Genomic DNA, 16,057 nt, shown 5'->3' with positions numbered 1-16,057 from the left:
TCCAAGGGCCTGAAGGGAAGGAGACTGAGTAGAAAGTAGAGAGAGTGAAGCATCAAGAGAGAGAGCAGCGGGGACGGTCGCTGGAAAGGGGAAGGGTGAGACTGGAGCCAGAGAGGGCAACGAGAGGGAATGGGATGGATGGCAATGTCCGGTAGCTGTAGGAAAGGACCAGGAGATGGAGCAGACTCGCCATCAGAGTCCCATCTCACACTCTTGGGGGTACAAAAGGTCAGATTCAAGATGGAACAAGTTTTATGTTCCAGCATCTCTGTCCCAGTGTCTCCCTCCTCCCCTGGAATGCAGAAGTGAGAAATCGGGGCTAGACATCACCTAGGTCATCTGCTTCTGGCCAGGCCTCCCCATCTCACCTGGCTGTCTTCCTCTGGCCATGGTGCTTTCCCACATTAGTCACTCTTCAGGGAGACCAGGAGATGGGCTTCTGAGGTCTCTTCAGCTCCAACGTGCTGTGCTTAGGCTAGCTCCGACCTCTCCTACTACAGTGACAGCTGTCCCTCTTGGCCTCACTCCTGCCATGCCTTTGAGATTTTCTGTGGCCTTCTTGTTTAGCTGTGTAAGGTCCACTGCACAGACATGTGGAAAAGTTATTCTGCTAACATAATTACATGCCCCTCCCTGGATGCAAAAACAAAAACAAAAAAACAGCACTCTCTCTCTAGAATCAGAGATACCTCAGGGTGTGGTGGCAGCATGTGACTTTGATCTGACCCTCTATGGTCTCTCTCATGCCTCAGTTTACTTGTGCATAGTAAGAACCCTGGAGGGCCATGAAGAGGATCCTTCCTTCCTACATATCCAGAGTTAAACTCACTACTCTGTCTTCACCCCCAAGCTGGATCCAGAAATTTAAGCCCCTACCTGCCCAACTCTGCTTCGGATCTCGGGTGCACAGAATTAATCATCAGTCTTGGTTCAGGGCACAGGGTTCACCTCTTCATGCTTACCTAATGTTAATTTTTTTTGCCCTAGTGTCAGTAACTGATCCTCTTTGTCTCGTCAAAGACGTGGGAATAAATAGTAGCTATTCACTCTCCTTGGAAGCAAGCAGCCTGGGAAAACCTCCCTTCCCACTGTGCCCCAGAAAACTGAGTCCCATAGGATCAGGGTAGGGAGTGCACACACAGGTGGCAACCAAATGACAGTCCCCTTCTCACTGTGGGCTGTATGGGCAGAGAAACCCCAAACCCACATCTCTACAGGACGGGATCCGAGTCAGTCCTGTCCTTCCCTGCATTCCCAAGTTAGGAGTGCTGAGTGAAGCAAAGGAAACTGGCTGGAGCCGAGCCAGGTCGCCAGTCTTGGACGCGGCTCCATCTTTTATTCAGAGAATGACCTCATCCTTGGTCCTGATTCTTTAAAAGAAAGTGGAGGGGGGTCTCTTTCCTGCAGCCTGGCTTGTACTTTCATTGCCCCACTCTCCTGCATAGGATCAAAGAATCAGAATCAGACTTCACCTACAGAAGATTCCCAGGCTTGAGGACATACAGCCAACACCACATGTGCCCCCTTTTACCCTATATTATCAGTTTAGCCTCTGACCCCGTTAGCTCCTCCTCTCCACTGCATTTAACTTCTAATTACCCTTGCCCTACCTTCGGCCCTCCCTAATTACCCTATTCCTCCCCTTCCCCAGCCCCAGCTTCATTTACCTCCGACTCATCTGGTCTTATTTTTAGCTCTGGCATCTCTCCTTTTCCTTTCTTAATATGGCGATGAGCTCTTAGGCCAGCATGGGGACCAGGGCTGAGGTGCCCTGGACACCAGAGGAGGGGGAGGGAAGGAGCCCCTGGGAGCCTGGGGTAGAAGTGTAGGAGGCGGGAGGATTTCGGCCCACATGGAGCTGTCCTGGCCTCAGAAGGTTATCCGTCTCTCCTGCCAACCATGGAGACATATTTAGACAGGACCAGGTGGGGACTGAGGGGTGCCAATTTAAGGGGGCAGCTCCAGTTCCCTCCCCGCCCCTGTTCCTATTCCTCCTCCTGACCCTTTTTCCCTTGGCTCTGTCGGCAGTTTCTCCAGGACTCAGCAGTGTCCTCTGTCCACTGCTCTGGGCCATTCCTCAATCCCCCCTCCCACTTGAGCCCCTAGCTCAGAATCTGGGACCCAGGGGCCCCTCCCTACCCCAGCTAACCTCTTCTGGACCAGGAGAGCCAACCCAGATCCCACTGCCTCCGTGAGTGCCACAGGCAGGATGAGGCCCAGAGCTGCGCCGGGCCTGCGGCTGGCACTGCTGCTGCTGCTGGTGCTAGGGACACCCAAGTCAGGGGTACAGGGGGAGGAAGGGCTGGACTTCCCTGAGTACGATGGTGTGGACCGTGTGATCAATGTCAATGCAAAGAACTACAAGAATGTGTTCAAGAAGTATGAGGTGCTGGCACTCCTCTACCATGAACCTCCCGAGGATGACAAGGCCTCACAAAGACAATTTGAGATGGAGGAGCTGATTCTGGAGGTGAGTTGGGGGCACTGCAGGCCTGCAAAGCATGTCTGGCCCCTCTCTGGAATCCCCTATCCTACATCCCAGCTCTTTGAGGATGGGATCTGGGGGCGAGGGGCAGTGTGGTAGGACCCCTGTCTTAACCAACAGGACGCAAGTGGCATGTGGCTTTAGTCAAATGAGAAGCAGAGTCTCAGGAACCCCAAAGTACTATCATCGTTAGGTAATTCTTTAGTGGGGGTGCTGCAGGAAGAACTCCCCTCCCTGCTATAGGAGGCTGGTAGTATTTGACTGAGGTTTCGCTAGGACAGTGGGGGGGGGGGGAGAAAAGGGAGGTACTTGGAGGGCCAGGGGAGAACAGCAGTGTATATTGCACTCCCCTACCCCACCCATCCACTTAGCCAGAACACATCTCTCCATATACTTCAGGGGCTGCACCCCAAAGAAATCCAAATTGAGTGTAAATGTAAATGTTATGATACTTGCATGCCATGTTTAAATATCTTCTAGAGATCATGCCTCCCATTGGACTCACAGTCCCCTCTCTCTTCCTTCCCCCTCCCTAATTTCCCATTTGTCTCCATTGGATGAACCGATGCCTTCACTTGAAAATTTCTTTTGGTTGCGGGAGGTGTCAGAATGTCTTTCCCAATCTTCTCTTTGTGGGAAGAGCCTTCTCACCTCCAAAATGACTTCAGGCCCAAAGGAGAAAGGAGTTATCATAAGAAAAGAAAAAAAAACCTGTATTTGGGAATGGCGGGGCTATGTGGTCATACACACCCCTTTAGGAGCTGGGATGTGTGAGTTTTCTTGTCCAAGCTCCTGTGGCCCCTTCTCTGGCTTGGCATGCAGATAGGACTCAGCTTGTCCAGAGCTTGGAGCATTTCAGGGTGAGACACCAGAACCACAGGCTCTCATTTTGTACACCCCTGCTGGGTGCTAGAACTGGCCACCTGATTAATGAGCCGAGTATTTTTATCCTGACTGCTCAGTATCCCTGGCCATCCACCTGCCAACCGCCTCCCTTCCCCGCCCCTCTGAGAATCACAGTGCCTGAGTCTGTGCTGAGTGGGGGTAGAGCTGCAAGCTGTGCCCACAACAGAGAGAATCAGGGTTGAACGCTAAGCTGGAAGACTTACGGCGGCAGGGACCTCCAGGAGCGACTGTCCACAGCCTAAGGACAGGCTGAAGTAGAGTGTGGAAGGGGAAAGTTGGGCCCTGATGGGGAGAACTGTCCAGTCGTTATCAGTCTCTCTCCCTCTGGGGGGTGACAAATGGTGACCTCTTCTCTCAGCTCTCTGGCCTTCCCCACTCCTCAGCAACATGACCAGACCCACCACTACCCTCCCACCCTCCAAAATTCTTCCCATTGGGAGTCACTCTGAAGAATCTCAGAGACTTCCAAGATCAACCCCACACTGAGCTTGGCCCTTGACCAGGTACAGGGACCTCCAGGTGTGACTTGACCAGGATGGAATGCAGGGCTCAACCCTGAAGGAGGGAAGGGGCCCTCAGTCACTCTGAAGCCAGACTCCTCAGCACCTCTCAGGCACTAGGAAGTACTGAGTGCAGTGTCTTCAAGTCCAACATAATAAGCACATTGCAAATGAGCAATCAATATTCATGAACTAAGTTGAGCCAAAAACAGAACTGTGTGACTGTAGGGAATCTGGGAGATATTCTGGATCTCAGCAAAGGGTCAAGGTCAACTCTTATATCTCCTGCACCTCCACTGACCCAACCTGAAAGCATGAGAGGGAGAATAGGGTATAATAAAAATTCCAGGGCCTAATTTTCATCATAATCCTTCCCTCCAGTTAGCAGCCCAAGTCCTAGAAGACAAGGGTGTTGGCTTCGGGCTGGTAGACTCTGAGAAGGATGCGGCTGTGGCCAAGAAACTGGGTAAGAGAGGGCAGGGGAGGGGAGGGGAAGGTGGCATTGAGACCAAGGGAGGCTTAAGGCGGAAGACCTGTCAGACAGACCTTGGGATCTGAGGGGCTTGGAAACCTCTCAGATTTATATTTATTCTGAAAGAAGGGGTGAGAAAATATGAGGTTGGGAGGGTTATGGCTGGGAGACTCTGGCTCTCTATTCCTTATCAAGTTCCATGCTCAAATCCCAGAAGGAGGTGGAGGAGGCCTTCTTTATACTTACCTAAAAAACATGGTAGTGCTGGAGCGAAGGAATACAGGCTGGGCTGGCCAGACCTCTGCAAACTCCGCTTCCACCCCCTCCCCTGCAGAGCCATGGTTGTTACAGCAGCGAGCCACCAGGGGGCAGCACAGGCTTGAGACGAGATTCTGGACATGGATGGGGGAGGGGTGGTTAGTAATAATGAAGTCATCTGGTCAGTAATAGCAATTAAAGAGCTTGACTGGGAACCAGCTACTAGAGTCCTCAGAGGAGGTGGCATGAATACTCATCTCCTAGTCGTGGCAGTCAGAGAAGGGGAGAAATACTGCTAGAATCTACACCTCCCTCTTCCCTCCCCTCACCCTACCTGATCCCCCAGCTCCTCCCTAGAGAGCCCTGGGGCCAGGCTAGCCCCCTGGGCTAAATCCAGCAGCACAGACATCAGGCCTGTCGGCCTCCGGGTCAGAGGAGGTGGGTGGGGCAGCGGACCCATGTGGGTGGGGCAGCGGACCCATGTGGTGGAGCATGTGGGGCCCCGGTGATTATCAAATGGGCTGTGGCCCAGGATTTGGACCTTGGATCTGTGGGAAGCCTGGGATCACGGCTCACACGCCCTGGCTCACTCCCTAGGCCTAACTGAAGTGGACAGCATGTATGTATTCAAGGGAGATGAAGTCATTGAGTACGATGGCGAGTTTTCTGCTGACACCATCGTGGAGTTTCTGCTTGATGTAAGGACTCCCCTGGACCTGACGGCTTTGCTTGAAAACTCCACTGCCTGCCCCCTAGTCCCTACCAACCCCAACCTGACACTGCACACACACACCACACGCACACACATACACCACACGCACACACACCACCTGCATACACACCACACACATGGATGCACATGCACACAATAGGCCACACATCACCTACATACCACACACTACACATATGCAGCACATGCACACCACACACACCAAACACACATCATATACATACCACACACCCACCACCACACATATCACATGCACACACACCACACATGCACACCACACACTCCATGCGCATCACACACCACATGCACGTACACCACACATACCACACATGCACACACACCACATACATGCCACACACATGCACGCACCACACACACACCACACATGTACGTATACTACACACATGCACACACATCACACATATGCCACACGTGCACACAATAGGCCACACACCACCTGCATGCCACCCACTATGCATATGCACCACATGCACACCACACACACACTATACACACCACACACACCACACACACATCATATACATACCACACACCCACCAGATATATCACATGCACACACACCATACACGCACACACACACCACATGCACACCACACATGCACACACCACACACATTCACACACATCACACACATGCCACACATGCACACAGTAGACCACACATCACCTACACAGCACACAGTACACATAGGCACCATATGCACACCACACACATACCATCCACACACATCACACACAGATCATATACATACCACACACCCACCAAGCATATATATCACATGCACACACACACCACACATGCACACCACACAGTCTGCACACATTGCACACAATACACACACACGCACACACAACCCCCTACACACACATACTCACACACAAACACAGTCAACATCTAGCCCTCTCCTCCAGTTCCCCAGCCTTCTTTTCCCTAGGTCCCTTTCTGGTTCTACTCAAGGATAGAAACCCTCTTCCTGCAATGTCCTCCTCTTTCAGGTCCTAGAGGACCCTGTGGAATTGATTGAAGGTGAACGAGAGCTGCAGGCATTTGAGAATATTGAGGATGAGATCAAACTCATTGGCTACTTCAAGAGCAAAGACTCAGAGCGTGGGTAACCCTCAGACTCCACTCTACCCCTCCCTGGATCCCCATCTCACCCGTCCTGCCACCTCCCCATGTCACCCAGTGTCTCAGCCTCTACCTCCGCACTTCCCACCTCTTCCTCTGGCTGTGGTCGGCACCATCAACAGCTCTGACCTCCCTGTATTCTGGGGGTTCCCAGACAAGCACCTGAACCCCCTGTACTCTGGGAGTTCCCAGACAAGCACCTCCAGTATCCCACCTTCCCCTCACTCTCAAAGAACTAGAGGGGGTGGGTCTCAAAATGAACCCCACCTGCAAAGAACTGGGGACGGTAGTGGGGGATGATTCCCTGGCAGACCCTGGTTTCCCCAGAGACCGACTCTGCATTCCCCCCACAGATTACAAAGCCTTCGAGGATGCAGCTGAGGAGTTTCATCCCTACATCCCCTTCTTCGCCACCTTCGACAGCAAGGTTCTCCTCCCCGCAGCTGTATTGGTTCTCCCTCATGTCCCGAAGCTGTCCTGCACCTTCCCCTCCCAGAATCGATGGCTGACCTAGTCCCTTCCTACGCACTGGCACTCCCTACCCCACCCTGGCTCCTCCCACTCCATAGATTTAGAGCTGAAGAAGGGCTTTAGATGATCTAAAACCCGTCTCATGTTAAACCCAACCCCAGAGAAGTTAAGACATTTGTCAAGTGTCACAGTGGCAGTGACAAGGATCCCAGCTTTCTGACTCCCTTCCTAATATTTGTTCCCCCGTAATACTGCTTCTCAACATGACCCTGTGTCTCCTGCTCCACTCCCCTCCTACTCCCTCTCCCAAAGGTGGCAAAGAAGCTAACCCTGAAGTTGAATGAGATTGATTTCTACGAAGCCTTCATGGAAGAGCCTGTGACCATCCCAGACAAACCCAATAGTGAAGAGGAGATTGTCAACTTCGTGGAGGAGCACAGGAGGTGGGGACCAAGGGCAACCCTCTGAGCGGGGTCAGCTCCTCCTTGGGCGAGAACACACTGTGTGAGATGGGCTGGGGAAAGCTTAGCCAACGGGGAAGCCAGTCTTGCTTGGAGATGAATACACTTTGGGCACCAGTGCTCTCTGATACGCTGATAATTTTGCACAATATTTTACATCCCAGTACTTAGCCCTGAGCCCTACACAGAGAAGGTCCTTCATACATGTGTATAATTCAGTGTGAGGTTGATTGAGACTTAAATAATTCTGTCAACAAATGAGTGTTGACTGCCTGTGGCCGGCCAGAAACTGCAAGGTGCTTTCCATCTCTATGATTATATTAAGCCCTTTTAACCTCAGTGAAAGGTTCTACAGGTAATAAGTGTCAGAGCTGGGATTTTAACCCTGATGTGTCCCATTTTTTTTTTTTTCCCGGGACCAAGTCTTACTCTATCCCCTAGGCTGGAGTGCAGTGGCACCATCTTGGCTCACTGCAGCCTCCGCCTCTCAGGTTCAAGCGATTCTCCTGCCTCAGCCTCTCAAGTAACTGGAATTACAGGCACGTCACCACACCTGGCTAATTTTTGTATTTTTTAGCAGAGATGAGGTTTCACCATGCTGGCCAGGCTGGTCTCAAACTCCTGACCTCAAGTGATCCGCCTGCCTTGGTCTCCCAAAGTGCTGGGATTACAGGCATGAGCCACTGCACCCGGCCCCGTGTTCTTTCTAATACAATATACCCAATGGTTCTCTAAAAGGTAGGAAGGAGTGGCGAGGTGGGCATAGGTTTTTGCCCTCCGAAGGATGTTTGGCAATGTCTAGACACATTTTTGCTTGTGCGGAGTGCTACTAGTATTTAGCGGATAGAGGCCAGGGATACTGCTAAACATTCTACAGTGCACAGGACAGCCCCCTACTTCGAATAATGATCTGGCTCCAAATGGCAATAGTGCTGAGGTTGAATAACCCTGCCTGGCACTCACACATAATTCCCTTCCTTCATAGTAGTCCACAGCTGGAAATATCCAATCACCAGTATAAACAGTACTTACTCTCTCCCATACTACTGGCTCCCTTCATCAAGGCAGGAACATGCTTGCCTGGTTCAACTGTACCCAGCACCCAGCATAGTGCTTAGAACATATCGGGCACTCAATCATAGTGACTGAGTGAATGAATGAATACATTAATGAATACATCGATGTCCAGTTCTTGCCTTTCTCCCCAGAGTCTCTCTTCCAGTCCCTTTGCCCACCCTCCCCTCTCCCACCGCTTTAACCATGCAGTGAGCCGGGCCTGGTGCCCAGAGTTGAGGCCTTGCCAGATGGCTTTGTTCTAGGCTACAAGCTGTCTGTGCCCTGGGCCTGACCTGGAGGCAGCCTCTGCTACGGGACCCTCCGGAGGGGTGTACTTCCAACCCACTGAGTAATGACGCTCTGTCTCTTCTAGATCAACCCTGAGGAAACTGAAGCCAGAGAGTATGTACGAGACCTGGGTGAGTGCCCCCGGCCAGGGTCAGGCCCTCAGGGAAGCAGGAGTGCTGGAAGACTCAAGTCCTAGCAAAATCCCACCCTGCTGCTCCTCAGGCCCATTTGTAGAAAAAACAGTGCACTAGCAGCAGTTGAAGGATTTCTATGCTGAAGAATGTGTGAGGAAATGGGAGACAGACATAACTGAAGATGACAAGGGAGGAGCCTCAAGCCTGGGGATAAAGGGATTGTCAGAGGAAGTGTGGGGCTTTGGAGCTGAAAGGAGTGTCACTTGGAAAAAGGTCACCATCACAAGAATATATCTGGCCGGGTGCAGTGGCTCATGCCTATAATCCCAGCACTTTGGGAGACCGAGGGAGGCGGATCATCTGAGGTCAGGAGTTCGAGACTAGCCTGACCAGCATGGCGAAACTCCATCTCTACTAAAAATACAAAATTAGCCAGGTGTGGTGGCGCATGCTTGTAATCCCAGCTACTCAGGAGGCTGAGGCAGGAGAATCGCTTGAACCTGGGAGGCAGAGGCGGCAGTGAGCTGAGATCGTGCCATTGCACTCTAGCTTGGTCAACAGAGCGAAACTCTGTCTCAAAAAAAAAAAAACAAAAAACAAAAAACAAAAAACAAAAACCAGAAAACAAAAGAATATATCTGGTCCCGAAGCTGGACTTCCACAAAATTAAGGTTCAATGAACATCTAAGATCTGTTCTGGGCTCCCCAACTTCAGGGAGTATAGTAAGGTCTTCTCCAAAACCCTCTTCTCCTTCTTACCCCCCGACAGGAGGATGATATGGATGGAATCCACATTGTGGCCTTCGCAGAGGAAGCTGATCCTGGTGAGGGAGGAATACTGGGTTGGACACTCGGAGGTTTTCCTGGGAGTTTGCAAACAGCCTAGGGCTAGACATGTGAAGCTCGGGGAGCAGGGAGGTAGCTCTGCACTCCTGTTTCATCTGGGTCCCTTTCCTCTTCATACACCTCACACCTTGCACTTGTGTTCCCTCCAAGATGGTTTCGAGTTCTTAGAGACTCTCAAGGCTGTGGCCCAAGATAACACTGAAAACCCAGATCTTAGCATCATCTGGATTGACCCTGATGACTTCCCCCTGGTAAGAGGCGCAGCTCAGGCACTGCTATCCTAAGGCAGGCACTTGGACTGTGGCATCTTGTTAGTGAGGGCTTTGTTTCAAGGTTCCTATCCCCAACTCCTAGCTGCCGGGCCCTGGGAGGGTATGTGTGTTGCATGCTTAAGGGCACTGTTGGCATGGAGGGCATCCTGAGCAAGGGGAAACAGGACGAGACATCACACACGATTCCCAGAGCAGAAGCTGGACGGGTAGCTCAGGTGCTAGGGCTGACTCCTAAAGAAAACCAGTGTTTTGAGGCACAATAGCCCTGCATATGGCTATACACACTCCATCATAGAATCATAGCACAGAGATTCCATGTTTCAGGAGATGATTTTGTTCTCAGCTACATTCCTAACACCTAGCACTCATTGTTGAATGAGTAGCTGAAAGAACAAAGAGAAATGTGGGAAGCACTGGCACTTACCAGGTATTCTTGCCTTATTTCAGAAATGTAAGATCGGAGGGCCAGAGAGAGGTGACTTGACCTTGAACACAAGGATCTGATCCAGGATCAGAACAGGGTTTCCTATCCAGTTTTCCTCAGAAAAGAGGGGCCAGTGTGCCCGGCTGACCCTCCCGATGCTCTCCCTTTAGGATTTCTCCTTTTTCGCTGTTTAGTTCTATCCATTGCCTTGATGCCCTCACAGCTGGACCTGTCCCCATCCACTGCCAGTTCATGTTGTCCCGTCTCCATCCCTGGGCTGACCCTCACACTTATCCTCCTGGATTCCTGTGCTCCTAGCATCCATTAAGTTGCTGTATTTGGATCTCTCTACAGCTGGTCCCATACTGGGAGAAGACGTTTGACATCGACTTGTCAGCCCCACAAATAGGAGTCGTCAATGTTACTGATGTGAGTTTCCTGTCCTCATCCCTGGTGGACCCCCGACTCTACTTCCCAGCATAGCTAGCTCTCCTCCTCTCTGCTAACTAGGAGTTGGGCCCTTCTCACAAGACACAGACATGCCCAGTCTAGTGGCTGGATGGAGGGGGAGACTTAGGATCTGAATGTGGCCCTGTCCCACATGTTGGACTCAGTGGCTCATCCTTCAAGGCCCAGTTCAAATCCTTTCTCCTCTGTGAAGTCTTTCCAGATCTCCCATTTAGAATCATTCCCTCCCTGGCATTCCCAGGGCTCATTAGCCATTGAGAACATGACATTTAAATGGCTATTTATGTATTATGTCTGTCTCTTCCGGTAGATTTTTGAGCTTGTTCAGGGCAGAAGTCTTCTCATGCACACACAGTAGGTGCTTCAAAACTGCTAAGTTGAACTGAATGAGCCACAGTCTCTACTTTCACAGAATTCTCAGACTAATTGGAGAGGCAAGTATTCCATTAACTACAAGGCCAGATCTGATAAACTTTAAAATAATGATACAAATAAAATAAGACACAGGACTCACATTGATTTCTGCTTGACAGAATCAGAGAAAAGTTTAAGAAAAAGTGACATTCAAAATGGAGATTATACAATGTATACGATTTCAACAAGTGATGATTCAGGGAAGTCAGTTCCAAACTGAAGGAAAAGCAAGATCAAAAGTTAAAAACAGGAAAATGAATATCAGGTTCCCGGAAAAGGCAGGCAGATCTTTATTGTTGAGAGTCTAGAGGTCACTGAGAATGGTACTTGAAAAGCAGGTTATGAAAAGCCCTGGGGCCGGGGTGGTCGCTTAGGCCTGTAATCCCAGCATTTTGGGAGGCCAAGGCAGAAGAATCACTTGAGCCCAGTTGTTCAAGGCTGCAGTGAGCCATGACTGCAACTCTGCACTTGAGCCTGGGCAATAGAGTGTGACCCTGTCTCTTTTAGAAAAGAAAGAAAGAAAGAAACGTCCTGAATGCTGGAGAGTTGCTAACTTTATTCTTACAGGCCATGAAGAGCTGCCAGTGGTTTTGCACCAAAGGCATGATAGGGAAGTTCAGTGTGGCAAGAGCATAGAAGACAGATTGAAGGGAGAAGGTCTATTTGCCAATCCAACTTTTCTTCCCACTCTCACCTGTCACTATTCTAACCCACACCTTCACCAGGACAGTTTCTCTGGCCACTGGCAGATGAAAGGAAGGGACTGAGGATGTAGGGAAGGATGTACAGAGTACAGTGAGTGGGAGCACAGATCCCAAGACCTAGGTCGGACTTAGCTTCCATCCCCTGCCTGTGCCATCTCCTAGGCGGATAGCGTATGGATGGAAATGGACGATGAGGAGGACCTGCCTTCTGCTGAGGAGCTGGAGGACTGGCTGGAGGATGTGCTGGAGGGCGAGATCAACACAGAGGACGATGACGATGATGACGACGATGATGATGACTAGTTGCTATGGCAACCATCTTTCAACCCCACTGGTCTTTCATACTCTCTCCTGCCTTCCCTTGTCCTTCCCTGAGTTCCCCCAGGGAGACTAGGTTATTCTCTGCCATAGAGCTAACTGGGGTCTATACGTTGGGTGCTGAGACCCTGATCCCCCTCACTTGATGAAGAAATGAGCTACTTTTCACTAGACACCAGCCCAGTTCTCTCTTATCTGACTTCTCTTTCTTATCTCATAACTTACTTGTATCTATTATGTGTCTCTTCCATCACTCTCCATACTCTTTCTTGTGATTCTCCTCTAGCCATATATATGGGCCCCATCTCTGTTCTGTTCCCTCCATCTATGCACAGCTTTCCCCCACTCTCTCTAATCCTGTATCTTTCTGACTGTCCTGTCCCTGGCCAGAAGGAAGGGAGGATACTGTGTTTGGGACTGTATCTCAGCAATCACTTGTTAATGTATTTGGGTCAAATGAGAGGCCTCAATAAAGACATCTGGGGCAGCATGAACAAGTGTATGTTGGTGAAGTCTCCCCGCTATGGCAGGAGGAGGTGGCCTCTGATAGGGGATTCAGATGTGGGTGCCTTGCTAGGGATGAGCTGGGGGACTCTTATAGTGGGGGCTGGGGTTCCTCCAGGCAGCTTTCCCAGAGAAGCCTAGATTATTTATCTACTTCAAGTCAACAAGCCTTTTCTGAACACATAGTGTTTGTCCAGGGCCACTGTTAGGCTCTAGGAGAACAGAGAGTGTCAGGCCTGTCCCTGCTCTTGAGCTGATTAGCCTCATCGAGAAGTCAAGACAAGCATACTAAACAATCAAAGAAGAATACAAAGCAATATGTAATTAAGTGATTATGTACTGCTCGATAGCACCCTCTCTGCAGCTCTTATTTGAACAGGAAGACAGAGCTCCAATTATATTTCCTTGGTGAAGCCTTTCCACAGGTGGCCCCTCCAGCAATGACCTCTTCTGAGTTCCTGTTGCACTTCCATTCCAGTACTCAGCACAGTCTATTATTGTTCTTCATTTACATGTCTGTCTTCCCTACTCAACTGTGAGCCCCTTGAAGGCAGGAACCCAAGCTTTTTCTTTGTGTCCACAGGGTCTGACACTCAAAAGTTGTCCCTAATAAATGTTTTTTAAAGGAAGAACAAAGGATGGACTTCCTTTAGGAAGTCTTAGGAAGTCTGTTTAAAGGAAGAACAGAATGGACTCAGAAGAGAGATCAGAGTGGGCTTAATGACTTCACAAAGGAAGTAAGCCTTTGCTAGGCCTTAAATTGAAGAATGGGATTTGGTTGCAGACAAAGGAGCTGAGGAGGAGACATTTCAGTCAGTGGAAACATCAAGCACTGGCAGGATGTGTTTGTCATATTGGGGGCACAGAGACCAGAGAGACAAGAAGAGAAATTCAAGTTGTGGCCATGAAGCTGGGTAAGCATAATGGGGCTGGGTTGTAGAGCTGTTTGAATTGAATCTTGCCAGCTGAGGAGGCAGGGCAAAATTTAATCTGGTAGTGATAAGCAGGATGGGGAGGGGAGATGATAGAGATGCCAGAGGTAAGGAGCCCAACCCATAATCAGTGACTGTTATAATAATTGGAGTGAAGTTGGGAGAACATGGACCCAAGTGGTAGTCATGGGAATGCAGAGGAGATAATGTATACAACGGGGATCTCCCAGACCTGGGCCTGCTGGAGGTCTCGGCAAGAAGGACCTACAGTTTTTCCAGAATAGGCCCAGGCTGGGGTAAGCAAAAAGGAGTTTAGGGGGTTGGGGATGGGAGGGCCAAATAGCTAAACAAGCCCATAAAAGATATACATTTTATATTTGAGATGATGCCCATAATTTTGAATATATATATACACTTTTTTTTTTTTTTTTTTTTGAGAAGGAGTCTCACTCTGTCGCCAGGCTGGAGTGCACTAGTGAGATCTCGGCTCACTGCAACCTGTCTCCCAGGTTCAAGCGATTCTCCTGTCTCAGCCTCCCAAGTAACTGGGACTACAGGCACCCGCCACCACACTCAGCTAACTTTTTTGTATTTTTAGTAGAGATGGGGTTTCACCATGTTGGTTAGGCTAGTCTTAACTCCTGACCTCATGTGATCCACCCACCTCAGCCTCCCAAAGTGCTGGGATTACAGGCGTGAGCCACCATGCCAAGCCAACATTTTATTTCTCATGGATCAGGTGTAAAGTTGTTGCTGGGAGACTTAGAGGATTTCTAAGTATGGAAAGATGAGACCTGAGATTAAATATATTTTCACTCTTCACAAACAAGTCCAGGAAGTGTTCCTGGAGAAGGTGGCAGGGGTGTAGAAAGCAGAAACTATGTATTCATTCCAACTTGTCGCTATTTAATAAATGTTTAATAGTAGTATGGGCACTAAGCTAGTATTACAATAATATTGTGGAGCTTACTGTCTAGCATAGGTCAGTGGAAGGCCCTGGTCTAAATAATAGCTCCTATTTTTTAAGCACCCATCTGTGCCAGTCCCTAGAGACTTACTATTTCTGAATCTCAGAAGAACCCTCAGAAATAGGCATCGGCACCCTCATCTGACCCGTGAGGACACTAAGACTTTCAGGCATAACTTGCCCAAGGAAGGGGTGGAACTAGCACGCAGCCCAAGGCCCCCGGGCTCTTGTTGCCTCCAGACCTGAGCCTTTCACTTAGAAACTACATGAGTCTCAAAGGTGGGTCAACCAAATAGGTTTTGTCCCTACAACACAGAGCAAACATGATATATACAAAGGCAAATGATTGGGGTGTGACAGGGAGTGCTGGGGAAACAGCAGGAAACAGCAGAGAAAGGCTATGAAATCCAGAGTAGCAGGAACTTGAGCCTCTTCTAGGAGTGGTGTAGACCCGAGAAAGGAGGGGCTTATTTGAGGTTTCTGGAGGAGTCTCTGTCAGGTAGGAACTGAGGCGAGATGGGGTGATCCTGGAAGTGGCACAAACACTGAGGGGAATCTCCCAACCTGGGCCTGGTGGAGTTCTTGGCAGGAAGGACCTACCCAGGGTCAGACTTCTTTCCAGGGCCAAACCCTGCCCAGAACTGAGACCAGACCCCTTAAGCTATAGAGATGGGGGTGAAAACATATGCTTCTCCAATTCTTCCTTTCCTCTTTTCAGTCTGGCTGAGAATCTGGGGGAGGAAAGTCCCTGGGGTAGAGGGGAAGTGAGAGCTGCCACATTGGGCCTGGGCAGAGGGGCAGAGCTAGGAGACAGAGCTAAGTGTGGCTTTGCAAGTTGTCTATATTTGCATGCTGAGCTCACTGCTGCTCTTTTTCTCCCCAGAAAATAAAATTACATCATGGTAGGGGGAAGGCAGGAGTGGGGCATGTTTGGGAAAGGTGAGAGGAATGCAAGAGGGCCTGGAGGCATCATCCTGGAAAGAGAAGATTCAGGGCTCCTCAAGACCCCATGTGGGCCGGACCCCTCACTCCCAATGTGGATAAGTCTGATCAGTCATTTACCACTGCGCCCCTGACCCTTAAGGCAAGGAAATAAGTTTTTACAAATATCAAAGCCAGCAGCTAAGAGAATCCAGCCCCCAAAGGCTTTCCAAACCCCTAAACCGAACCTACTCTGTGCCTCCCAGGGGTCCTAGGCACCGTGGACATCCAAAGGTCAAAAGGGGAGGAGGGTGCGCTACTGGGTCATAATTAAATATGAGAATTGTTTCGCAGTTCAGGGGGAAGAGACCATCTCT

At 50.0% G+C, this 16,057-nt stretch overlaps 1 protein-coding gene across 1 annotated transcript; it reads left to right on the top strand.

The window, feature by feature from the left end:
- The first annotated feature begins 1,638 nt into the window (after nt 1-1,638).
- On the top strand, nt 1,639-12,853 carry CASQ1 (calsequestrin 1 (fast-twitch, skeletal muscle)). Its single transcript, XM_011957656.1, has 11 exons — nt 1,639-2,470; nt 4,273-4,357; nt 5,219-5,319; nt 6,368-6,479; nt 6,854-6,927; nt 7,284-7,414; nt 8,862-8,907; nt 9,680-9,734; nt 9,907-10,007; nt 10,807-10,881; nt 12,201-12,853. The coding sequence occupies exons 1-11, from the start codon at nt 2,210-2,212 to the stop codon at nt 12,339-12,341; spliced, it is 1,182 nt and encodes a 393-aa protein (XP_011813046.1). The 5' UTR covers nt 1,639-2,209; the 3' UTR covers nt 12,342-12,853.
- The last annotated feature ends 3,204 nt before the right edge of the window (nt 12,854-16,057 follow it).

Source organism: Colobus angolensis, unplaced genomic scaffold (genome assembly GCF_000951035.1).
Source record: "Colobus angolensis palliatus isolate OR3802 unplaced genomic scaffold, Cang.pa_1.0 Scaffold447, whole genome shotgun sequence".
Lineage (NCBI taxonomy): Eukaryota > Metazoa > Chordata > Mammalia > Primates > Cercopithecidae > Colobus > Colobus angolensis.
The sequence above is the reverse complement of the archived record's forward strand: the minus strand, read 5'-3'. Positions and strand labels throughout refer to the sequence as shown.

Bases quoted from the DNA above. Each gene is read 5' to 3' on its own strand.
- CASQ1 (XM_011957656.1), top strand. From the start codon at position 2,210: ATGAGGCCCAGAGCTGCGCCGGGCCTGCGGCTGGCACTGCTGCTGCTG. The intron at 7,415-8,861 runs GTGGGGACCAAG...TGTCTCTTCTAG, and splicing joins TTCGTGGAGGAGCACAGGAG to ATCAACCCTGAGGAAACTGA. The intron at 10,882-12,200 runs GTGAGTTTCCTG...GCCATCTCCTAG, and splicing joins GAGTCGTCAATGTTACTGAT to GCGGATAGCGTATGGATGGA.